We start from the raw sequence: 26,660 nt of genomic DNA on the forward strand, positions 1-26,660 counted from the left end.
TATATTATTGCTGTAATAAATTATTTACTTTTGAGGTGGTAATGCGAATTGGTTGTTGGTTGCAGTGGCATCTAAATAAGTAATGAATTTGCAGTATTCACTGGCTGCCCTCATGCAAAATGTTTTGTTATGGTTTGAATAAACTACAATTGGTGAAAGTGGTTTATAAAGGGCTCTGGCTGGATTCCCACAATGCCTTTTACTGTACACATTTAAAATTAGTATGTTAGGTGATCAGGCTCAAATTATACTTCTTTGGACATGATTTGAAACCCATCTCTCTGGAGAAAGCTCTGATATTGGGAAAGAGTAGAAGGGGAACAACCAGCAACAACCAGATTAGTCTTTCTAGTTAATCTTTAGGCTTTAAAGACCTGAAGGACCACATAAAGGACAGATCATCATGGAGAACATCTATCTATGTGGTTGCTAAGAGATGACAGCAATTTGATGGCATGTAATCAATCAAAATCACTATTAAGTGATCTAGAGCTGTCTTAAAAAAATAAACAGGAGGGGAAGAAATGAAAGCCTGTTCAAAACTACGTTCGTCAGTGACAACGCTCAAGGTCTTGTTTTGATGGAAAGCCTGGCTCAGTTGCTATGCAAACAGGCACATTCGTGTGGCGAAGCAACTCTGACGACTGGTGGGTGGGATGGCCTTGATTCTGCCTGGCAGGATTTGCAGAACCTGAAGAGATGGTCTCAGAGGACTCGGGAGACAATTTCCCATAGGGGAAGAGTGTTTTAGATAAAATGCGTGAAATCAGTGAAATTTCTGATTTTTTGCTTGGAGTTACAGGAGGGAAGAGAGGCTGGTTGTTCAGAGGGAAAGCTCCTGCTTGCATTCAGAATGTCCCAAATCTGAAACAACCGTCAAATAACAATGCTCAGAGAAACATTGGGGGGGAAAAAACCCTGTGAAGCAGAACGGAGAACAGACCAAGCAAGAAAAATAAAATCAACCCTCCCCGAGACGACTCCTCCCTTCCAATCACTGATAGTGCTATCTTGCACGCAGGCGTTCCTACCCTTTGTGTAGAATTCCAGACCAATCCTTGGGTGCACACACTGCACAAAGGTAGATCACCTCACCCACGGTTGACTTCACTCAACGTATCAGGCCAGCATGGCAAAAGCTGCTATAAGCATATTCAAATAGAGAGGTAGAGCTCAGAGGTCTCTCTGTTTATGGAGATTCTCATTCATCCAAGTCATGATTGTCCCAAAGGTGCTTTTCGAAAGGTTTTTTTCATGAAAACATTTTGTTTCTCATCCAAGAAGCTTCTGAAGAAACTCCTTGGATGAGAAGCGAAATGTTTTCAAGGAAAAACCCAAGAATGTCCCGTTACCTTTTGAAAAGCACCTTTGGGATAGCTCTTTCTCTGGTAATCCAGGTGTATTATCACAGGCAGTCAAGTCCAGAACACCCCAAGTTTCAGATGTTGGTAAGAGCTGTCAAACACTTCAAGCCCTCCCTGCAGGAGAAAATGACGCCTCACGACTAGGCTTAACAAACCAAAAGATGAGGCACCAATGGTGGTTTCTGTTTAATCTTGAAGGAACACAAAAATTAAAATGACATACGAGGAAGACAAAGGGAAACGGAGAAGAAATTGTTGAGATCCCCTTGCAGGAACAGAGAGAAACCATCTTCTTCCTTGGGCTTCTGTGTTTGTTCCCGTCCCTTCTATACCATGCAGGCCACGTTGACAACAGCTTTGGGAAGGCCCCATGAGGAAACTGGGCCAGCAGAAACCAGAGCAGAGATCTCTCCGCTTGCTCTGAAGGACATTGCAACTCAGTGGCCCGAGAGGAGCTGAGCGGTGGTGGCAAAAGGCAACTGACCCGTCCCCACACAGCCCCTTGCATGTTATTTGGTGCAGAAGGAAGCTGAAATGCAGTAGAACATGGAGACTGTGAAGGAGGCTGCAACCCTTCTGACTGCAAATGTGTGCAGAACCCAATTTAGCAAAACAAACCACATTCTTAAAAAAAAAAATAAGCAGAAAGGGGTGGAAAGGATGAGCCAGAATTCCCTTTATGCGTTATGTCTTATTTGCAAAAAAAAAAAAAATTTTAATGGAAACATTAGGAATGTTATCTGCACACACTTGCAGTCTGTTGGGTGGTACAACTCATTTTATCATCTCAGAATCTGACAGCTACTTTCTGGTGATATTCAGTGGCAAGACTGGGCATGAGCCTTTTCCCTATCCATTAGCACCTCCAAGTGCAGGTCAGACAGCTGCAGAAGCCATTCCTTTGAAACAGGGGAAACACAAATGAGCTGGAGAGGAATCTTTTGTTTTCCTGGCAAGGACAGGAGGAGGCTAAAGACATTCTCCTTTCCCATCACCACTTATTACCTGTGTGAATAGGAGCTGCCCTCAGCTCACAAATCAGGTTCCGATGCCCCTGCAATCCGGAGATCTTTGCTTGGGGAGTGGGGGGGGGGAGGGAGAGGAGAGGGGATGCACAAAGAGGCCAGGCCTCTTCCTCTGCCCAAACTCTGTGTCCCTTTCACTGGATGATCCTGCTTTGTCAAACAGCCATACTCATGCCATTTCCACAAGTCTCATCTTCCACGAAGAGGAGTCCATTTTGCAGAAGGCATTGGCAATGCTGGCTGGATTACCAAGCATGGGGCATCAGAGGGAGCTGTGGTTCACGAGTATCTCGATTTAGCTGCTCCCCCCTCCAAAATGCAGTGGAACCTCAATGGGCTTGTTGAGAAAGCCTGTCTCTATCCCAATCACAAAAGCCATGAGGGGAAAAGGAGAGATTTGTCCTAATCCCGGGTCTTCTTATTGCTGTTGCCCAGTGAAAAGGACTGCATAGGGCAGGGAGAAGGAAGGGCGCAAAGTCTGCACACAGAACAGGTGGCGGGTTGACACACAAGACAAGACTAGCCCTTCAACCAAAACAAAAGAAAGCGGGGGGGGGGGGAAAGAGTTCCTTTTGAAGTTGCATCTTCTCCCTGGCTGCCAGTCCTATGAGGCGCCCACAGGGAGGACTCACTGGAGCAAGGGAGAGAAGGAAAAGAAACATCGCTGCTGTTCAACAGCTCTGAGGCACAAGCCTGATCTCAAGGAGGAAACAAGAGACAATGGACTCAGGGAACCACACAAGAAATAGGGTGGGGTGGGGTGGGGCAGGAGCACAATTCTGACAACGTGGCACACACCAAAACCCAGCTTGCACTTGCTTGGTGTGGTGACTGGGCAGGAACATAGCAGGCTAGAACAGCCATTGTCTGAGCACTGCCCAGGCTGTAAAGTGGAATTGTCACAGACCGTACTCTAGAGAGGCCTACTGGCCGGAGCCATCTTGAGTCCCCTCCCCTGAATCGCCATTTTCTCTTGATCCCAACAAAACAAAAAAGGATCCCATGGGTCAGGATAAAGGCAGCGTGGATGAGAGGACAGAACACAACAAAACAGTCCATAACACACAACGTGGAGTGATCCCTGGCGCGGTGGGTACCTCTCCACCACTTTTATCACTCCAGTCAGGGCAGGGACTGGTGGAGCAGCTGCCACGGTTACAAGCTGCATCTGGGGGACCGACCAGCCGTGGCCCTTGAACACAACACAACTCTTCCTCTTTTTTTGCTGATGGAAGCTTGGAGGAGAAGGTGTGGTACAGAGCGTGGCAGGCCGATAGCCTGCGCAGAGCAGAAACAGGTTTTCTGCCTTGCCAGGCCTGAGAAAGCTGAGCCTGCCTGCACCGCTTAAAATGGTTCCAGTGAAATATGAAGTGGGACGGGCTGAGCATCATGAGGGGAAGGATGCTTGATGGACAGTTCAGAAGACTGAACTATAAAACTCCTTTGAAAGTACTGTAATAGCCAGAACACCGTCTCTTAATACCTTTTGCTTTAAGCCTCTGGCTACCACGCAGTTCTTTGCCACAGCAGGCAGTTTATGTTTAGATTTGTTTCTGTTTTTGGGGGGGTTGGGGGGGAGCAGGAGTAGACAGAACAGGAGGAGAGGAGAGAATAGGGAAATACTGAAAGGTGACTGAAATAATAATCTGCCAGATTAGGATCTCAGCTGTACCTTAAAACCACTTGGTACCTTCACCCGCCATGTGGGAGAGAAGGGCCCTCTCCCCTCCCTTTGCACAGGAGGGGGGACAGCGCAGGCAGGAGGGGAAGGCTCGAGAAAGGAGACGAGTGACTGGTGAGGAGGTGGATTGCCATGGCTTCCAATTGCAGCCAACAGGTCAAGGGTTCAAGATCAAAGCTGGTGACCTCTGTCTCCTCTCCCTGCAACAGTCTTGACTAGCTCGGCTTAAATCCTGGGCAACACCTTCTCGATGAAGTCTTTCACGGCCATCATCTCCTGCACAGATGGAAGAGGAGGGAAAATCCTATTTTACTTCTTGAGGCCATGCTAGAGACAGACCCATCCAACCAACCAACCAGCACTGATGCCTCCCTTCCTCGTCCCCAAGTCTTAGCATACCCCAAATATTATCAGTTCAGAAACTAAATACACACATAACCGTGATCATAAATTTCTGCAGACATGTGTAGCAGCCCAACATGGAGTTCAAGTTCAGCCTACAGGACACTGGAGACCTGGCTTTCTTAGCAAGCTGTATTACATAAGAAAGGCTTCCCTATTAAGAGAGACCTCCACAAAAAAGGATCCCTTTCCAGCTGCTGCCAGCTGAAACTCAGAAGATCCAAGATCTAGGGATAGAACTTGCCAGGCAATATAAAGTACCTTAACCCCATTATCTCAGCATGAACCTTTTTTGCAATCAGGCCCCAGGTATGAGAAGCGGAGTGGCTACCAACCAACCTGAGGGCAAGAGTTGTGCATCATTCTTGGGTAGGTTCTGAACTGGATTCTACTAGGATTCACAACCCCCTTCAGCTTCTCTGCAGTGAGAGCTCCGAAGCGCACTGGGATCATCGGGTCCATCTCACCATGGCACTGCAGAATGGCGATATCTTTGTTCACACCATTACTTGCTGCCTGCAGTCATCATGAGGGAAAAAACAACGGCGGCATGTAAGCTGTGAATCATCCACAAACAGATGTTGGTATCTTGCCATGGTCATTGCAAAGGAGTGGCTCCACCCAACAGACCTTGGCTTGGCGTGCATCTCCCCCCCCTCTCTCCCCCAGTTCCAAAAGAGAGGTTAGGCCAGGGGTGAAATCCAGCAGGTTCTAACAGGTTCTGGAGAACCAGTAACAGAAATTTTGAGTAGTTCGGAGAACCGGCAAATACCACCTCTGGCTGGTCCCAGAATGGGGTGAGAATGGGGATTTTGCAGTATCCTTCCCCTGCCACGCCCACCAAGCCATGCCCATAGAACCGGTAGGGAAAAATTTTGGATTTCACCCCTGGGTTAGGCCACCTACCTGAGGGAAGGTCCTGTGCAGGGGGAGCCAACAGCTGAGGGCCACAATGCCAGCCAACTGGTGAGAGCAAGTAAGCGCTGTGTAGAGGGAGAGGGCGCCACCCTGAAGCACGACATCAGAAAACTGGTCAGAGCTTATTCCAGTAAGGGTCTTCTCCCAAAACATCCTTCCCCAAACCAATCTCCTCCTCTAGTGCTGCCGTCCCCAAATATGGGCCTAAAGAAACCCTTCCCTTCCAATTAATTGCTTATCAGAATCTCATAAAGTTGAACCTTTCTATAGGGAAGTTGAATGAGTGTTTGCCCAGAAAGGAAAACAAATAAATAAGAGTGCTAAAAATCCATTCTAAATATCCAACTCTATCCTTAACTTAGAGGAGCTTGGCAGACGCTATTGCAAAGTGTAAACGCATGTTTCCCAGGAGCTTAAGAATTAGAAGCTTATTTTATCTTTTTTTCTGAGATCCATGGACTAATCAAGAGATTTAAATACAGCTTCAGATTTCCTTCCAACCTCTTTGATTCTGATGCCAGATTTTTCATTATTTCCATATTGCTTCCAAAATATTACTATTTTTCCTCTATCTGGGAACAAAAAGAAATGCAAGAAGAGGGATAGTGGGTATATGAAAAGGAATTTGTGGGAGAGGAGGAAGTTCTAAATTAAATTTTGAACTGAACTATGAAGTAATGTGCTTGTATTAGAACTCCCTTTTTATGGCCCTGTAATCAAACAACTCAATTATTTAATTAAGGTAAAGGAAGGTACAGGAGTCCCGAAGATTTTACTCTGCTAGTCATTGCCGGCAATAGGGTGTTCATCTTCGTTTCAAGGCCATTGAGCCAGCGCTGTCCGAAGACATTTCTGCAGTCATGTGGCCAGCATTATGTCATGGAGCGCTGTTACCTTCCCACCGAAGTGGCACCTATTTATCTACTCGCATTTTTATGCTTTCCAACTGCCCGGTTGGCAGGAGCTGGGGCGAGGACGGGATTTTGCCCTTTAGCCTGGAGCTGGGGTCTTGAAACAGTGTCTTAACCGCTGAGCCACCATGCCACTCCAATTCTTTAATTAACATGACTATTACATCACTATAATTTAATTTTTTAGCTGTTCTCTTTTTTTCATGTGACCCTACCTCTTTTTGCACTATTGTTGACACTTGGCCTAACAAAGCTGCACATGTGTTTTTTCCAATAAAGGAGTAGTACTCAAAATAAGGACTTGGGGAGCAAGTTTGGGCTCTCAAAAAAAAAAACTCATTTTCTTCCATTTTTGGTGCAGCTACGTGGTCAAGATGGACATCCTAAAGAAGTATTTCTGAACCTTGGCAACTTTATGTGGACTTCAACTCCCAGAATTCACCAGCCAGCCTGAGAAATACTGTCCTAAAGGAAACGGGTCATCTCCATTTCCTGTCAAGGGGGCTTCCTGGGCACCCCAGAAACCAGACCTGAGGTGTCTACTCTTAGTCAGCATAGAGACCTGCCTCCTCCATGCCCCATCAGTTCCCACCTGTGAAAAGCCTCCCAAGATGATCCGGTTGGCTGGGATCCCATTTTTTACTTCATGGTCAATTACAGCTTTAACTGGAATGCAGAGAGAGAAAAGAGACATTCAGTTTGGCTGCAAGTTAACACAAAGTTGGAAATGGTCGTGAAGCAAACAGGCCTGCTCATATGGATTCATGGCGAGATTCACTCTATTAGAAATGCCCCCTTTTAAAAAAATCAAGCCGAAGGATCTACAGAATCGGCGCTCAAAGAACAGTGGTGCAAGTAAACCGGGAGTATGCTGTGAGAAACCATGGGAGATGGTGACGGTGGGTGCAAAAGTCCATAGCAGCATTACAACCGCTTTGGCTTTGCAAAACAGCTCTGGAATTTGCCTTAGGAAGGAAGCGGTTTCAAATGACCACACAGGGTAGAACTGTGACTCTCTTCTTCAGCCAGCCTTGAAGAAAGGAACTACTCTCTGGCCACACTGAATTTTAGAACTCCTTGGGAGGCTGGGTTATTTCCTCAGACAGCAATTTGCCAGCTGGAGAAGCCCTTGTTTAGAAAGGCATTTCTTTATGCCATAGAGTACATATATTTAATTTGATGCTTTTACTTTAGCTCCTCTTACCTGCCTATTGGATAACTCCTCCCTTCGTTAGTTGTTATTATGCAGCATATTAATGCTGGTTTGTTGCAGTGAGCAACCTAAGTAGTAGAGGGATGCGGGGGTGGGTGGGTTATATGAATACATGAAATAAGCAGAGATTGGGAAAGTGCCAGGTGTGCAAATCGAGACTTCCTTGATCCTCCCTTTCCTGCCACCATTAACCTTTACATTTATCAAAGAAGGGCTGTAGCTCAGGGGGAAATGACATGGTCTCTTGGAGAATAGCCCAGATTCTGTCTTCTCCTCTCTGTCTTAGATCTGGAAAAGTTTACAGTTAGGAGAAGCCTTTCTCCAACCTGGGGCCCTCCAGGTGTGTGCAGTTCCCAGAAAGTATGGTCCACAGGCAAGAGGCAGGGTAGAGGCAGACTGCTTTAAAGAGCCACAGCTACCATGCAACAGGCAATATTTTTGGCAGTCAGGGATTTCACTTTTTACAATTTAATTTTTTCCTGGGCTTCAAGAATAGTGGAAGCTACCGTAATACCACTCTGAATATTATTGCCACAGTGTTGGCTCTTTCCTTAGGAAGGAGCTCTAATGGCATTTATCTTTTTTTTTTTAAAAAAAGAAAAAACTGAAGTCAGCTCATTAAGTACATTAAATACTTAATGCAGCTATTTTGCATAATTCCATCTGCACATCCCAAAACAAAAACAATTGCAACATTGAATTTAGTCAGAATAATCTGCAAGTGTTGCAGGGCCCACAAAAAGGAGACTCTGCATATTCACTAGGATCATCTGAACTGCCCAATCTGGGTGTAAATTATTTGAGATATGGGCCTGACATAATTAAAGGGATTTTTTTTCTAAAAGCAAGGTTATATATGCTCCAAGGCAAATTGGATGCCCTCAAGCCCCAAAGATTTATTTTGTTTTTCTATTCAGATTTATGACCTGCATGTCTGCACATTCTCAAGGACTGCTTATGTTCTTCAAAAAGTAGCCTGCAGAGGAGGCCCAGTGTTCACCCAGCTGGAGAATCTCCACATCTGGCCTCTGCAATGTACAAGGAATTAAATTTCCAGCCCATTTTGCTGGCTTTAATTTTTGAGTGAATTAGGCAGTAACTAAAAAAGCAGGAAGGGTTCTGAGTTCTTTTTTAGCCTTGGGAAACGACCCAACTGCCTTTCTTGGTTTCCAACCACTGGAAATTATGATTAAGAGAAATGTGGGCCGACTCGGAAGATGCCCAAGGAAACGCCTCTCTTACTGTTCTCAGCAGCTTTTTTAATTCCGTTTTCATCTTCTGGTGCATCCGGATTTAGCCCCATTAAATCAAACCTGAAATGGGGAGAAAAAAAGGAAAGACCATCACTGTCATGATCTTCTAAGACATTCACCTGGGGGCAAGTAAAGGCCCTGGGGCTTAGCATTACGGTGCAGTGGTAATTTGGCTATCTGGAACTCCAGCAACAGCATTTGGAAACAGGGGCAAAATTCTGTCTACCTCTCAGCGTCGTTCATCTGACTTCCATTCCATCAGACCTTAAAAAGAGGCATACAATGACTAACTCCATTCTATTTTTGGATGAAGGCATGCCAGATTACAGGACTGTAATCAGGATTGATCTAATATGGTGTGTGAGAATAGGGTTTGTGTTACTGCTCAGAATTGAAGCTGACAGCTACAACAATTTTTAATCCAAAAAGTTAGGATTGCAGTTCCCCCCAGCTGGCCATGCCATGATATTTATGTCGTATCAGGAGGGTTAGCAGTTTGGAGGGAAGCTTAATTGGAAGCTTTGTAGCAGGCAGCAATTTGAGAAAAGGCCAAAAAGAACAAGTGAAAATACATACAACTCTGCTAAAATAAGGCTGTGTAAAAAGGCTATACTTACACCACACACTTAACCCTAAGTGAATACTTCCATGAGTAAAGTCCATGTACTCTCCCCAAATTTGCACCAACCCATTAGTCTACTGCCTTCACTTTTCCCCTAACCACTTTTCCAAGGTCTTTTCCCATTGCTCCTAGGGCAGGAGAAGAGCTTGGCTGTTAATAATGCAAGGAATATTGTTTAATACTAACCAGGAGGGCATAACCATCTTCATGTTGAGAGTGACAGGGATCCTGGGTCTGCAAAGAGAGACGGAAGATGGAGTATAATTCTAATAGGATCACAGGTAAGAAGGGTAAGGAAGTAAAAATGATAAAGAAATATCAAAAGATCATACTTTTTTTAAAAGTAACACCAACATTCTTGGAATTCTTCAAAGCTGTGCACTAAATCAACAAGAGCAGTTTAGATCAATGCTACAGCCTAGACCTAGACTTTTCCCATAAAACTGGCAGTTGGGAATACATTTTCAGGCAGATCAGGTTTGTAAAGCAAGAGAAAGCAAAGTTGCTCTCCTTCTCCCTTCTCTATTTCATTTAGAGTCCCTGCTCAATCAAGCAGTGTTTAGTGTGGTTGCCTAGTAAACTACCCTGGGATCTGACCATTAGGGGACCGACTTGATCCTGGGCTTGGTGCTTTTGCTAGGAAGCAGCTAAGAAACACACCGCCATTTCTTTCTATTGATTCTGCCCTCAGCAACACTGACTTTGGAACTGGGGAGTATCTGCCTATCTACTGCCCATCACCGAAGCTCAAGCAACAGGATTGATAGCAAGATGGCAAAGAATGTGCTGCAAGAACCACCGGGACAATGTTCTAAGGTAAGAGATGAACATCGAGAAAGGCAAGAGAGTTGGTGGTAGGTTCAGGCACAGTTCTGCATACTTTCCGAGAGCATCTCTCATATTTACTATTTGTGTGTGAGGATGAAGCAGCACTGTGCAGTCCCTTTGAATGCCCTAACTCATTCTGGCCTTGCTGTTCACCTGTTCAGGATCTGGAGATATTCAGGTGGGAAATGCATTCCTGCTCATTATTGGGTACATCAACTTCCTGTCCATTTTAGTGGATGAATCTCAATCTCAACTTGCTAACAAGATCTCATGTTTGGAATTCTGTACATGGCCAAAGAGAGAGCTGGGGCTCAGCTTGGGCTTTGTGACGGTCTGAATTCCGGATCCCTAGTAGCTGCTAATAGGGAGAATACATTGTCTAAGCGTACATAATCAGGATAAATTATTAATGAAACTTCTTGGCGCAAATTATGTCAACCCTTGCACATATTTCCAGCCAGCGAGCTCAAGCTTAAAAGAGGTCAGAATAGGTCATTTTTTTTCTCAGTCTATTAAGGAAGTTAGGAGTGAAAAAAAAATGGAAGGTTCAGGAAAAGGCAATAGGGTCAAAGGGAAAATAGCTATAGCTCAGTATTTTAACCATTACTTTGCAGACTTCTAAGAACTACACAGTAGTGAGCAGTAGGGAAGCATGGGAAAGCCTAATAGATCAGAGTGACGTGCCATAAAGCAGATATCAGAAGTATATGCCAATTTCTGAACGACGTAATACCTCGGCTTGTTATACTTTGCTTGCAACCTGCAGTTCTCTCACTCACTGATACTATTCTCTCCTGATTTTGCAACCCCTCTTTTCAAATAGCAACATCTAGCTCTGCCCACTATCAAGCTTTCTATCTTTGGATTAAGATGAAATCTTATTATACCACAAGATTATGGTGAATGAGTTCCTTGGTGGTCTTTTATTGTTTTTTTAGGCAGTGGTGGCTACAAACATATGTTATGGTTGGTTGCACACTCAGCCAGATGTTTAGACTGGATTTGGCATTTTTATCCACCTATTGGTGGATAAAAGGACCTGGGATAGGCAAATGTTGTGGTTTGAAGGTATTATTATCACTATATACATAACAATGTGAAGTGGCATCTGCCAGGTTTTCAGCTGGTGCTGGCCTTCATTTGCATCAAGTTCTTCCCAGGAACCTAGGATGCCCTAATGTATTAGGGAGAATATTTCAGAATCCAGTATTTGAGAATTCAAGCATGTTATTGTGATATGGTCACTCTTTGTGGGCAACACTAGGTTATTGCATTTTTTGTAATGGTAATTATGTGGATTGTACACTGCCCTGAAAGTCATGGAATGAAGGGCAGAAATATTTTACTGAAAAGCAATGTAGGAAGCTCTTTTCAGTGCAGTAGCCACATTTCAGCCCTCTGCACTGCCCAAAAAGCCAGTGATCACATTCATATCATAGAACAGGTGTTTTTATGTTTTCATCCCTGAGGGAAAATCAGCAAACTGGGGGTGAAGTTCAGTGCTTTTCAACCTGCATTTTAAAGACAGAATAACTGTGATACTTACGCATGAGGGCAGATGTATTTCACATAAGGGAGCCGGATGGAAGACAGAGCATCAGCCCAGCTGTGCCTGAAAGGGAAGAGCAAAAGAAAGCAGGTCAAGTCACCATCCAACATAAGCATGAAAAGGCAAATATTTTTCACTGCCCCATGCCAGAGGCTCTTTCTGCTAAAAAAGACAGTTGGGAATATGCTCATAACTACCAGCTGCGATAAGGATCTGTGCCTAGTTTTTCCAAAGACTCAATATAATTCCCAAACACTGCATCAGTGAGGTCAGCTTGGTAGAGGAGTTCATATCCCCATATCAGTGCAACATTCAGATATACAAGTAGTCCTTGGCTTCTGACCATTTGTTTCGACACTTGGAAGTTACATTGGCACTGAATAAATGGTGGCTACTACTGGTACTCAGAGTTCCAGCCATCTCAGCAACCCATCACATGACTGCGATATGGGTGCTTGGCAATCCATTTGCACTATCAGCTACTTGCCAAGTGCCTTGTGATCACATGACTGCCATTAGCAATCTTCTATGCCAGCATCTCCAGAAAGTCAAAGGGGAAGCCGACAGGGAATATCACAAATTGCTGGGTTAAGTCTCCACCACCAGTGCACTCTCCCATAGCCCTTGTGTGCTTGCTCCAGCCACTCATACCCCCTCACCAACTCAAGCAGTACCTCTCTTCCAGAACCACATGGCGCCTCATGCACTCTCTTTTACCTTTACCTCTTTTACATTTGTATAGTCTCAACCCTCCTTGACCCATGCAGCACCTCTTGTGCACCCTCCCCAACCCACACCTCTCACACTCCCCACATACCCTCCCAATCTCACCAATGTTTTGCAGTTAAAGATAAAGGTAAAAGTTTCCCCTGTCCATTTATATCTGACTCTAGGGAGCGGTGCTCACCTCAGTTTCTTAGCCAAGGGAGCCAGGATTGTCTGAAGACCCTTTCCACGGTCATGTGGCCAGCATGACTATATGCCAAGGCACATGGAATGTAATTACCTTTCCACCAAAGTGGTACCTATTTATCTGCTCACGTTTAATGCTTTCAAATTGCTAGGTGGGCAGGAGACTGCTAAGTGGGCAGGAGTTTTTATAGTTAGATTGATGTAAACGAGGAAGGAGTTAGTCTGTCTCCCATAAGACTCCTGCTCTTCACCCATAATTTTTAAACAAGCCAACAAAAAAAAAAAAATGCCACAAAATTTGTCCATTTTAAAATCAAATTGGGTTGTTTGGGGAGCTGCATTGGCCCACAGTTGCTAACTCCTGCACTAGATGGACCAACAGCTTCCTAGGTTCTTCTCAATGCAAGAACTAGATTTTAAACTCTAAAGTCATCAACTTCATCTCAGTATCTTCTCATTCTAATCCTTTAATATTCTGCTCCTTAGTTGGGTACAATACCGACATTTCACATTTACCTCCAGGTCCTGATTTCCCCAATCCAAGTTTATGAAGTGCAGAGGGGGTTTTGTCTCCCCAACTCCCATTACCCACTCCCATTACCAGCAAGCTATACAGCCCAGATTTCCCCAATACTCACCCTGTGTCACCGAGCCCGTGCAAAAAAATGACCTGCAAAGTCAAGTAGAAAATAAGCACATTAGCCAGCTCAGTGAGAAAGTGCTAGCAAAGCTACTGTAATCAGGAAGCATTCTGTGAGGCTAATTAGTTGCAAAACAAAACCAGATTACGCAGAAGGGAAGAATGAGAAATCACTCAACCTAAGGTAGTTAGAAGAAGATGAAAACGAAGATGTGTATGACGGAATCCATTTGTGACCAAGGTACCATCCTATCATGATGCCTTCCCTCAACAAGATGATTCACTGGGAAAAAATATGCAAATATATCTGTCAATATTTATTACATTTCACTAAATGAGCAAAGTTCCTTCATCTGGAATTCTCATGCCTAGGTAAGAAAGCTTTCTTCTTCCATGGCACCAGCAGGGCCAAAGCTATTGCCATCTTTGATTTAATCTGACAGGTTGCCATCGCGGCTTCTCCCTGATTCCTTCCTAGCTAAATTCTGATTTTCCACCAAAGCAAGATATAAAATGATTCCACCAGAGCACAGAATTCAGCTTCCTGAGAAGTGAAGCTTCTATTGCTATAGAGAACAAGTTCCCTAAAGACAGTGGAAGTGGAGGTAGAAGCAACAGGCAGTGCCTGATGAAATCCCAGAAGGCAAAGGAGCCATTTCCAGGAACCCTCAGAGGGTTATCAAGCTTTACTCACAACACAGATCCTGGCATTTAGTTTGGTTCAAGTCACTTTTGAGTGTGATCAACATTTTTTTTAATGGAAAAATTAATTTTGTGGAATCTATTATTGGGGCAGAAGAGAAGAAACGTTTGTATGTTATGGGATCTCCCTTCCCTTTCTTGGTCACTAATCTCAGGGTTAGAAAATCATCTACTGCCTGAGTTTCATTCTTCCTATAATCCACTCCTTCTCTTATCACTGTTGTTTGTCAAAGATATTTCAAATTCTATAATCACTTTCCCTCCCATCTTTGAACCTCATATCTTATCGATCAACACATATTTGAAGAAAGCATTTCAATATTTTAATATTTCTCAATGGAATTTCACAGTAGCTGGAAGCTGGCACTTTGATCATTCAAAATCCCATGAGTTCCAATAGCTGCAGAACACTCCAAAAATTCATACCCATTCCCTCAATATACAAAAGTTATAACTCAATTTTAAGTGTGTTATGTAGATTTAAATAATATTCTAGAAAAAGGATATGGTCCCAGTGCTGGAATTGTACTGCTGAATTTGATCAAAATCAGGACTCACAAATTTGTGGTATCTGCGCAATAACCATACAAGAGCAGAATTCAGTAAAGTGTACATGGTTTACTCTATGTACATCTAGGACTGTTTTGGAGAGGCCAATTTTTAAGATGTTGAAAAATGAAAAGGAGGAATCTGCAGATTGGATAGCACTAACCATAGTCAGGAAGACACGATTTCAGTGCCAAGAGTGGATATGTTCCTATCCACACACTCCTTAGGTTATATTGTGGAAGCAGAATTGTATAAAATAAGCCAATCTTGGCAAACATATTGGGCCTTCACTACTGTTTTAGCTGACTTTTAGACTTTAGATGTTGGGGAAGGGGAAAGCAAAATTCTCTCTTCCAAACTGCAAGCAATGCATTTTCGGTGAGTTTGGATGGCACAAATGCAGGCAAGGCCAGCAATGGGACTGAAAATTAAAGTAGTTTTGGAGTTTTGTAGCATTGGTTCAGTGCCACAGCACGGTATTACCTACTACAATAATTCACCATACCAACCCCACAACTGGAGGGGGGAGGGGAGGAAGCAGGTTTTAGTCAATTATTACCTAATTAGTGCAAAAGAACAGCACCGAGGGCAACACAGTAGGATACAGCTGGACTAATTACCTGCCAGAGGCAACGGTGTGGATTTTGCACAGGTCCTACAAACAACATTTTACAGTTTATTGGAAAGGAAAGAAACTGATCTGATCTCCTTCTGTAGTCCCCCAGCGTCCAGAAAAGCTGATACCAAATTCTTACCACCAGCAGCATTCCTTTCTCGGAAATAGCCACCCCATTATGGGGAGAACAATCCCTTTGCCTTCAGTATCAGCAGAGAGGATGGGCTAAAGGAGAAAAACCCATTAATTCCCTAAGCTTTCTGGATGCCAACAGATGGTAAGCCCAAAACAGCATGCCCTTACCGCTGCAGTCTCCCGCTCTGTCCCTGAAACGGTCACAGCATCAGCAAGGAGGGGGACAGACATGTTGTTACCGCACATACAACTATACAATTCACACCTGCAGAGGATGAGAAACACACAATCCATTAATTGATTTAAATCAGCCTCCTAGAGCTGGATGACTTCAGATACTGGTTGGGAATTTTCAGAGTGAAATGTCTATTCTAAACACTTCATTTACCTGAAAGTTTCAATATAAGAAATACTCCACAGTTTTTACCTTTTAGGAACTGAGAGCAGAGCTGTAAGTAAGTAAACCACTTTAGGAGCCAGAAGATCCACAGCTTCCCATCAAATCCCTGCAAGTTCACTCTCAAACTCCTTCAGTTTTCTCTTGGTCCATAAACAATGAAGAATAGGGATTTGCTTTTTTAAAGTTATTTTTATTTTTTTAATTTTTAATGAAATCAGCATTTCCTGAGTAACAACTTTAACCCAGAACATTCATGTTTAAAGAATGTCTTTGGCTATTAGACCAGAAAAAAATAAGCTGCACTCAATTATTCGGAAGACAGTGCTTGTCTAGAAAATGTGCTTCACAAAGCCTTAACATAGTTCATACCAAAACCCAACTCAGTTTTGAAAATATTTTATATTTCTCATAACAGCACATTTTAACAATTTCACAAGGATACTGCTAAAACTCTTCTTAATTTAAAAGTTGTTTCAAATGCTAAAATAGAATTGTGCTACCTAAACTAGAAGCAAAATTTGCACCTGATGCCCAAAAGTGGTAAATGTTTTATATCCCCATCCAGATGGGGCAATAAGGGCTTTTCTTTGTACAGGAATGTTAAAAATAATAGGAAAAGCTCTCCAAGGTGTCTTAGTTTTCTCTGCAACTGGACAATGACCTACATGCTGGGATTAAGATAAATCATAGGTATTAAACATTACATGTTCTGCATATTTAGATTAGCTTTCCCATATTAGTACACTTGCCAGCATGCTGGTTGAGAATTATGTGTTGAAGGCCAACTGGCAGTTTCAGATTGGGAAACATTTTTCTAGACAGGTAATTCATTTGCTGAATTGCTCTCAAGAATTTTTAAAAGTATTTTATTAAAGGTTATTTTCCCACTTCTTGTATATAACTATAAATTGTAAATTAGGTATACATAGAAAGAACAATGAATGATAATACTGTTGCAAAAGAAAAATTAAAACATAGCTACACTAAGAAATATGTTTAGAATATATACACATACAGACTGTGTGTGTGTGTATGTCTGTACATGAGAATGTACTAAGAATTGGTTGCCAAGTGTTAGCTATTGCTTCCCTCTTTCCAGATTTATCTAAGAAACTCAAACTACTTCCAAATGTTTTCAACTGTTCTTTAGCTTATTTCAGTTGTCGCTGTGAAACCCTCAGAGTGTATATTACAAACAGGAAGAACAGCCTTTTATTTTAATGGGAGATAAGCAGGAGAAAGATAACAGGATGCTAGGAGGTAAAAAAACCCACTGAAGTCTAAAATGACTAATTTCATTCCTTTTTTCTTCATTATCTCAGACCAATAAAACACAAACACAAAATGAAAAATAGAGGGGGGGGAGGGAAGAAACTATAAGAAGATATCACCCAAGTTCTGCAAGCTATGGTTTTTGCTAGAATAAATGCAAATGTACCTAATACTTCTGCCTTTGGTTTTCCCCACAATAACAATCCTGTGAAGTGGGTTGGGCTGAAAGAGAGGGATTGATCCAAAATCACCCAGCAAGCTTTCATGCCTGTGGCAGGACTAAAACACACATTTCATTCCTTATGTAAAATATAATCTGCAAAGAGCCAGCCTGCTGGTAGCAATTACCTCTAATGCTCCCCAAAGTATCAGGAATTACAATGAAAAAATCACTATGTGCCATTTCCAGATTTTTAGCTCAGTTATCCATTACAAAAGGTAAGTGAACAATCCGTTCGCTTGTGAAAGTCTAACCAATGTAATGTGACTTCCTGACAAAAAATAGCAGTCAAAGTGGCCCATATTCCAAAGCCTAAACTAAGCACTGACCACCTTTTAAAGAAAGAAAGCCAACATGCAGTAATTTATTTTCACCGATTTTGTGAACGTGCCTTGAGCTAGCAATGATAATCAGAATAAAGTCCAGTTGATAAACAAGCTAAGGGAAGCATTGGGGAAGAAACCCATTTTACATGTTTTTAGCATGTCCTTCTATCCACACAGAGACATCTATGGCACAGGAAGCCTAAAACACTAACTTTTCTCCAGTTTGGAAATACTTTCCTCCTCGATTCTTATTTAGCTATTCACCTAGTTGACTATGACAGTGGCCTCCAACCTTTTGGGCACCAGGTCTGATTCCATGGAGAAAGGTTTTTCCATGGACTGAGGGGGGATGGTTTCATATGCTGCCTCCTTCCCACAGATGGGGCTTCGCTTGTTTGCGCAGACCGGTTGTGGCACGCCGTGACTTGGTGTCGGTCCACGGACCAGGGGTTGGGGACCCCTGGATTATGAGATACAATGAAGCTCTATTTAGTAATCCCAGTTACATATTTTTGGGTTTCTTTTGCTGGGAGGTTTTGCCCATATGTTTTAATAAAGCCTTCCCCAACTTGACACACTTCAGTTGCACTGGAGTTCACACTCCCAGGGAATAAGGTGCCAGCTAGGAATTTGGGAGCTGTAGTCTCAACATTTCAGCATATACGATAGATAGATAGGATAGAGATAGACAGACAGACAGACTCAGATAGGAGAGATAGATAGGAGGGGTAGATAGGATAGATTAATAGGCACACAAGTGTCTATTGTGTGTTGCACAGTGCCACATTCAAGAAAGCTACCTTAACATTTCAATAGACTTGGAAAGAAATGGGGTAAAGTCCATGAAATTACAAAATGCCATAGATTTGGCAGGAATAGACAATCTAATGCCTTCAATACATTTTGGAGTATTACAGCCTTTGGCCCAGTGAGTAAACTCAACAACAGACATTGATTGGAGCTGGAGAATGTTACACTTGTTCATAGCTAAAATAATAATGAAGATGAAACTCAAATACTTTGGCCACCCAATGAGAAGGACTCACTGGAGAAGAGCCTAATGCTGGGAACAATTGAGGGCAAAAGAAGAAGGGGACGACAGAGAACGAGGTGGCTGGATGGAGTCACTGAAGCAGTAGGTGTGAGCTTAAATGGACTCCAGAGGATGGTAGAGGACAGGAAAGCCTGGAGGAACGCTGTCCATGGGATCGCAATGGGTCGGACATGACTTCGCAACTAAAAACAACAAAAATAATAATTTTAAACAGGCAAACTAATAGAAAATATAAAATTCTCTCAATCTATTGACAGAAGGCCTCTTCGGATGATAATGTCCAGAGTTTCAGCAATGTTTTGTCTCTGATATGAACTCTCTTTCTCATGTAATACTTAAGGAAGTAATAAATGATTATTAGTCAGCTGGACTGAGCAGCAATTTTATACATACAGTACGAAATAAATTAGCACCTTCCTCAACAGCCTCAGCTTTTCTCAGATCAATAGGATATTGCTAAGAAGCTTCTATTTGCAAAACATGAATGTACAATTCTCACTTTGAAACCGGTACCAAACTAGGCGCTATTCTATCCCCTAACTCATGTGTCACTTCCAAGCTTAGGTTTTACCCACTTTGAAGAGAAGCTCTTATCAACCTCTCGTACAGAATCCTGAGAAACATCATAAGAGGAAGTCATTTACTTAATTTAGGATATCTTAAGGACTGTTCATTTAAATATGGTTACATACACCCCAATGACCGAAAGATTAAAACAAACTTTTCTCCCATGCCCATCAAGTAAAGGACACAGCTGTTTATATAAGTGCTAATAACAATCCAGGTACACATGAAGAACTGAATGTCCTTATCACCACAGCACTACTACTGATGTAGCTGATAATAAGGAAAAAACAGTGACTACCCCAGATATTATCTACAGCATATGGCTTGATCAGAAAGGCCATTTTCTTCCTGTCATCAGAAAGTCTTCTGTGACTTGTCTCTTGCAGTGCAGTCATATTATATTCTGGTTCTATTGCTGCTGGCACAGTCAAAAAAAGAGAAAAATATCACAACCAGGAAAACAACACTGGAAAGGAAAACTCAGAAACTGGACAATCTATCCGAAAATCACTTTTTCCAGGATAGATAAAAGTTCTAGTCCCAGTTTCAGTTTTCTCTGCAATGCAAAGCACTGGTGACATTCTTCACTTGGATCACCCACCAGCTAGCTTCTCCTTCCAATGTTCCTTACCTTTATTATGAGCCCAAATCCTTCTCTTAATACAACATAGACCAGACTTGGCCATTTTACAGTCCATAGGTCACATTGGGCCCTCTGGCTCCCCCTATCTGGCCCATGTGGATTGCTTTTATTTTGAAGGCAAGTTTTTTTTTTTTTATTTACATATATGTATGTATGCAGGCCTATGCACCTTCATAGCTCTATTGGTTCGGTCCTCCACAAACAGTCCCAGTTTCTCATGTGCCTCTTGGAAAAATTAATTGCCCATCATATAGACCCACAAGAAACTTAAACATTTTAAGGTACAAGTCACTTCCTAGGCAACTTGTCCATACATACAATTTCCACCCAACTCCAACACAATACAGTAAGAGCATCTTACTTCTAGTTGTAATATGAATGGCGTGGTGAAAGGGATTGTGAGAGATTCACTGTGGTCCCTTGGCTAGGTCTATTCTGATTTGAAGTGTTAATTACTAATCTCAAAGTACATATCAAAAATATGCATGCCAAGCAATGCACATACTGTTGAAGATCCTTTGGAAGAAGGTGAGATTTCATAAGCAACTTGTAATAACAGCAGAAATGGTGGAAAATCTTTGGATCTTAAAATTCAATCTCAGTGGAGGAAATGCCATCATCACAATTATGTGATGATGGCACAAAAATGCCATCATCACCTGGGCAATTTTGCTCATTAGATACACAACTGGAATAGGGGACTGCCTCAAGCTGAACTAGAAACACTGGATAGAAGGATCAAAAAAAACAATGACAATGAATCATGCCCTTCATCTGTGCAGCAATGTTGACTGTACTTCCAAGGAGCACAGGTAGGCGTGTAATGTTTCAAATACACCAAACAGTTGAATAAAAAAGGGCAATGGAATAGCTGAAGGACAGTGAAGAAGATGCACTGAAATCTAGTACAACATGAAGCTTTACTGAATACAAAGAAACAAAACTGATCCATAAGATGCACCAGATGAAGAAAAGAAGAGAGACATGTGGCAAGACAAAATACTCTATGACCAGTACATTAAAAAGAGCAGGCAAAGCAGATAACACCAAGACCTGGCAATGGCTGAAAGCAGGAAAGTTGAAGAAAGAGACAAGAGAAACTAATTCTGGTTGCACAAGACCAAGCCTTAAAAATAAATGCATAAATCCAGCACTGAGAAGATACCCAGCAAAATGCCATGTCTGCAAAGAAGCTGAAGAAACAGTGAACCACCCAGTTAGCTGATTCAAGAAGATCCTACAAACTGATTACAAACAAGAGAATAACAATGTAACAATAGTAATGTATTGGAATATCTGCAAAAAAATGCTTCTTGTCCCCAAGCAAAAAACTATTGGGACAAAGACAAAAAAAAATTGGATAGTGAATCTGGAGATAACAGAATAGAAAAGAAAGAAGGGGAGAAAATAGAAGCAAAACTATTTGTGGCAAAGGTAGTACCAATAATAGGCCCCTTGGTTACAATTCCAAAACATCTGGAGCACCACTAGAATACCATCAGTATTGACAAAACCACCATCAGGCAACTGAAAAAGGCAGTGTTACTTGGAATAGCTTACATCCTGCAAAGATCTTAATATTATTAAACAGTAAGATCTGTCTATCCCATGCCCTTGGGAAGGCTTTCGTAGCTCGCTAAAAATGCCTAATCCAGTCTAAACATCTCACTGACTTTGTGATCAACCATAGTATTTCTGAAGCCTAGTTGCAAATTAAAAAGGAAGTTACGATGAACTCAATCAAAGAAACACCTTACCTGTTAGGTACACTTAATTCTGCTGTGAAACAATGAATTTAATTATTCCTGATTTTATGCTGGGTAACTAGCCTAGTATGTCAAATAACAGCTGACAAGAAGCTGAGAAGACTGGGATATAAAATTGCAGGTACGTCCACAATCTCATAGAGAAAGAACCATGTTTTTCTCACTTCTATTTCATGCCATTGTCTGATTAACAAAAGGAAGTTTAGGAGGCAAAAAGTTTAATAATTACCCCTTTGACAAGTCGGAAAAAAGCCTCCAGGTTCCAGGACACCTATATATCAAGAATCAAACTTATGAGAACTCTGAATATTAGCTTCAATTTCTATGTACCAGATTGAATTACTACCATTCTCTTTTCCTTCTAGACCTTGACTGTAAATTCAAGTCAATCAATTCCTGATCAGAATCACTGATGGAAAGGCTGGATACTTATATTTAAGTCAACAAAAAAGATAAGCCAAAAAAGGTTAAGACCATTTGCTAAAAGTACAGAAAAAGATGTGAGAAATGTTTATAAAATATTGAACAGAGTGGAGAATGGAGACGTCTCTTTGGGAACACAAGAAAGTTTATCAGCAGTAAGCTCAGCACACAGTAGAAAAAGAACTTGACAAAACATTTTTAATAAGCTTCTTAAATTTCTTACCACAGACTGAAACATCAGTCACTAATTGGCTTGGCTTTTTAAAGAGATCAGATAAATTCATGTTCAAAGGCAGTAAAGAATTTCTGTCATAGCCAGGTTGTGACTATGCAGCAATTTGGTTAACCATAAAGTTGTTAAAAACAAAAAACTTGGAAAGTTTTGGAACTTGGAAATGAACACTGCATGGTTCTTACATACTATCTTCCTTTATTAGAATGAGAATTAAATGAGTTAAAAAAGAATTATAGTTCTTTACCCAACTTTGCATTAAGAGGGAAGCAGTTCACAATTGTGAACAGAATTTCAATTGCATGGCCTGTTAACAAAAGGAAGCTATGCAATATTAATAATGCTTGCTCAGAAATGACAGTTCTCAGATATGAGTTTGCTACAAGGCCCCAATGAACTCCTAATCCAAGGAATTCTAAAACAATTAGCTTCTTCATTAGATCTTAGATCTAGCTATCACAAAGCAACGGGTGAGCAAACTTCCAAAGAACCTGAAAGCCAGCTCATTAGTTTATGATATTTTTTGTGGCCTTAACAACGATACTATGATATTTACCCCCCCAACAAGCTATTATATTTTTAGGCTGCAAATATATAATCATTTTTATTCATTCAAAGGTGACCTCAGAGAAGACTTCCTTGAAATTATGGTAAGATAAAACCCTTTTTGAAAATAAGCTGATGCTGATATTTTACGTATAACTATAATCAAAGGTAAATAATTTTAATATGGACTTCTCTTCCTCTGGTTCTTTTAATCACTAAAAAATCATTGTAATACAGTAGTCATCAAATTTAAATCGTTTTATATACAATAAATGGGTACCAGAAATCAACTGATACCATAAAGGGCTTGGTTCACTTGTTATTGGGAAATGGAAAGAGGAACAAATTGTTCCTCTTAAACTTTCTCCATGTTACCATATGGCTTCAATCTTTTGCCCGTTCAACATTAAATATATATAAAATATTTCTTAATAGAGAGCTATTATCCTTAGGTGGAAATAAATACTTCAAGAAAAGCTAATGCCCAAATTACAAATTTTGAAAAAGAACTGCTCATGAAAGTCATGAAAGACAAAACCAATAACCATTATCAGCCACAGAAACTCCAGTGGGACAGAGCCCCATGTTTAGATGCAGGATTAGATATTTATGAAGTTATATAATCCAGGTTTTATGTAATCAAATTTCTGCTGAAGCTGAAATTCAGCCAACTGCCCCTAAAACATGGAGTAGAAGTTTACATTGCTTGTTATTTTCCCTTTTGGAGGGGGAGGGATATTGAAACATTTTGTGTAAAATTGAGTTCAAATTAGATCAGTGTTACACAAGATGGAGAACATCTATAATCAAATATCAGATGGTAGCAACAGACAAAAGTGTACACATCCTGTATATATGTTTTAGAGGCATATGACTGTTATGAAAGATACAGTGCCAATCTAAAGAGATCTTGGTCCCATGTCCTAAGCATATTTCTATTCAACCTTTATGAAAGAACATGGTGTCATTTATGTACGAGCAAAATCATAAACTATATTATAAATATCATGATTTTCTTTTTTAAAAAAATAGTTTTTATTGAATATTTTACTTTTTTAAAACCAAAAACATAATAGAAAAAGACAAAAAATGAAAAAAATGAAAAAAAAAACATACACATACACCAAACAGTAAAATACAAAACATAAATAACAACATTATATAATATTTTACAACTTTCTGCATCGACAATAAATATCATGATTTTCATTCAAATCTATAGTAGAACTACAAAATACTGGTCTCAAGTATAACCATGATAAAAGCACCAAAATAGGAAGTTCAGAAAGCTTTAAATTGACACATTCAATTATTTAAATATCTATATTTATAAATAACTTACAACCAAAACTACTATTACTATCTTTATGACAAGAACATCAGATGGATTATTTAAATAAGCATTCAAATGCTTAACCTACACATACACGCACATTACTTTATTATGTTAGCTGTAAGCATTGTTGGGCATTCAAACAGGTTATATGTGTTTGTTAAATATAAACGGATTTTCTTAAGAAAAAGATAAACATAAGGTAATTAATTTTATTCCTCTTATTACACGGACTGGTTGTTATGTTTACACAAAATCTATCACTAGCCTTTATTTTTTATACCTTGCCTCCTCATGAGATTTGGAGATATCAAATATTCTCATACCTTTTGTGATGGCCTAGTCAAGATATACTGTAAACCTGGTTCCTGCTTACAAACTCACAACAATACACACCAGATATACACGTGTATCTCCTGGAAATCTGCTCTGTTTTTCTTAAAAGCCCTTCCTACAGTCCCATCACTTTAAAAAACACTTCTGTGATGAAATCTGTTTTCTTTTATAGCATCAGATAACAACACCCCTGCATCGCCCATTAAGGCATCACAATCACTTTGTCCAAGGCAAGGCACACACTTTGTCCAAGGCAAGGCCAACCTCTCAGGGCCACCGATTATGCTCCCCCGGCCAACTCAAAAAACCACTGACTTTCAGCTGAATATTTCTGCTTCCTTGCCAGCTATCACCCCCCCCCCCCCCCCGGCCACTCTTTTCACCTCCCCATCCTCTTAGATGCAAGAAGGAAGCCCCAGAGCTGCCTCGCCTGCTTTGTTCCATTTCCAAAGCCAAGTTTTAACAGGGCAAGTGAAAGTTTGGAGAAAAACTTCTTGCAAATTCCAGAGATTGACTCTCAGCAATGTAAGAACCCAATCTGATGTGTGGCCTTGCTTTGCCTCTCCACTGCCCAGCTCTCCCAATACCCCATCTTTTGCCCTCTCGGACACTCTTTAGACCAGAGGTCTTCAAAAACTTGATCGCTTTAAGCCTTGTGGACTTCAACTCCCAGAATTCTCCAGCCAGCACTGACAATCCCTTACATCAAGAGGTCTTCAAACTTGGCCACTTTAAGCCTTGTGGATTTCAACTCCCAGAATTCTCCAGCCAGCACTGACAATCCCTTACATTGAGAGGTCTTCAAACTTGGCCACTTTAAGCCTTGTGGACTTCAACTCCTAGAATTCTCCAGAATTTTAAAAAAGCGTAGCTGGCTGGAGAATTCTAGGAGTTGAAGTCCACAAGGCTTAAAGCGGCCAAGTTTGAAGACCTCTGCCCTACCCCATTCCTGACAGATGGCAGTCCAGTCTCTTCTTGAAAGCTTCCAGAGATGAAGCTCCCACAAAACTTCTGAAGGCAACTTCTGTTCCAGCATAGCTGGCTGGAGAATTCTGGGAGTTGAAGTCCACAAGTCTTAAAGCGGGCCAAGTTTTTGAAGACTTCTGCTTTTAGACCTTGCTCATCCCATCCACACGCTTTCTCCTCGTTGAGGAAGCAAACAAACAAACCTCCCCCCTTTTTTTTCCCCTCCCCGGTTTGCCCAAGGCGCTGAATAAAAATCCTTCCCCCCTTAAAAAAGCCAAGCCGAATGGACAGGGCAGCCGGCGCGAAGGCAACCTGGTCCCCTCTCCCCCTCAGGATATCCCAAAGGGAAAAAAAAAAAAGAAAAAAAAAGAGCTCAACCCCCCCTCCCTCCCTACCCCTCCCCCCTCCCCACACCCGCCGCTCCTTCCTCAGTTTACCCCAACACCTTCGGACACGCTTCTCCCCTCGGAGGTTCTCTCCGGCGTCTCTCACCTGACTTTAAGAGAGAAATCGGGGAGCTCGAGAAAGCTTTGCGCACCTGCCCGGGTTCGGTCGGTCGGCCGGCTCTAATAAAAGGCATCAAGCCGGCCTATTCCCCCACCCACCCCTCATCTCCTCCCACCAAGGGAGCATCCCAAGGACCAAGGGGCCCGAGGTGCCGTTTCCGAGCCAGGCCTCCTCGGGCGGCCCTTCTCCCCCCCGCCCCCCGCCTGGATCCGGGGACGCCTCTTCTTCCCTCATCACCTCAGGCCGCTCCTCCCCTCCCCCTCCCCATTCCAACCGCCACACACGGCCCTTGGGGGAGGGAGGGGGGCAGCCTGCCCCGCCCCCTTCCCAATATTTCCTTCCTTTTCCCTCCTCAGTTTCAGACCGAAGGGAGGCGCGGCCCCATCCCGAACCTCCCCCCGCCCCCCCCCCGTCCGCTTCCCGCCCTCACCTCTTTTTTTTTTTTTCCCGTTCTCGGCTCCGACTCTCCCGACCCGGCTTCTTTCTGACTGAGGAGGACTCAGTCAGCCTCGAGCTCTCGCGCGCTCCCTCCTTTTTTCTCTCCTTCTTCTTTTCCCCCCCCTCCCTCCTCCCTCCCTCCGGAACTTCCGCCACCACCAGAGCCCGCGCTAGACAAGTGGGCGGGGACTACTTTTTTAAGCTTCCAGCCCGGCCGGAAAGAGATTGTGACGCTCTGGCTAGACTTGTACGGAAAGCGGAAAAAGGTGGTGGTGGTGGTAGGATGGGTGGGTAGATAGGAGGGCGAAAGA

General features: G+C 42.2%; 1 protein-coding gene across 1 annotated transcript; it reads right to left on the reverse strand.

Moving 5' to 3' along the window:
- Positions 1-1,504: 1,504 nt before the first annotated feature.
- LYPLA2 (lysophospholipase 2) lies at positions 1,505-26,456 on the reverse strand. The gene is given in 12 exon segments (XM_070950103.1): positions 1,505-4,346; positions 4,812-4,988; positions 5,379-5,480; positions 6,894-6,967; positions 8,757-8,827; positions 9,576-9,623; positions 11,764-11,829; positions 13,317-13,348; positions 15,190-15,354; positions 15,357-15,410; positions 15,489-15,585; positions 26,342-26,456. Coding segments are annotated over 11 exon segments (918 nt in total). The 5' UTR covers positions 15,567-15,585; positions 26,342-26,456; the 3' UTR covers positions 1,505-4,295.
- Positions 26,457-26,660: the final 204 nt, after the last annotated feature.

This window comes from Pituophis catenifer, unplaced genomic scaffold (assembly GCF_029215685.1).
Source record: "Pituophis catenifer annectens isolate HBS135680 unplaced genomic scaffold, rPitCat1.0.hap2 SCAF_9, whole genome shotgun sequence".
Lineage (NCBI taxonomy): Eukaryota > Metazoa > Chordata > Lepidosauria > Squamata > Colubridae > Pituophis > Pituophis catenifer.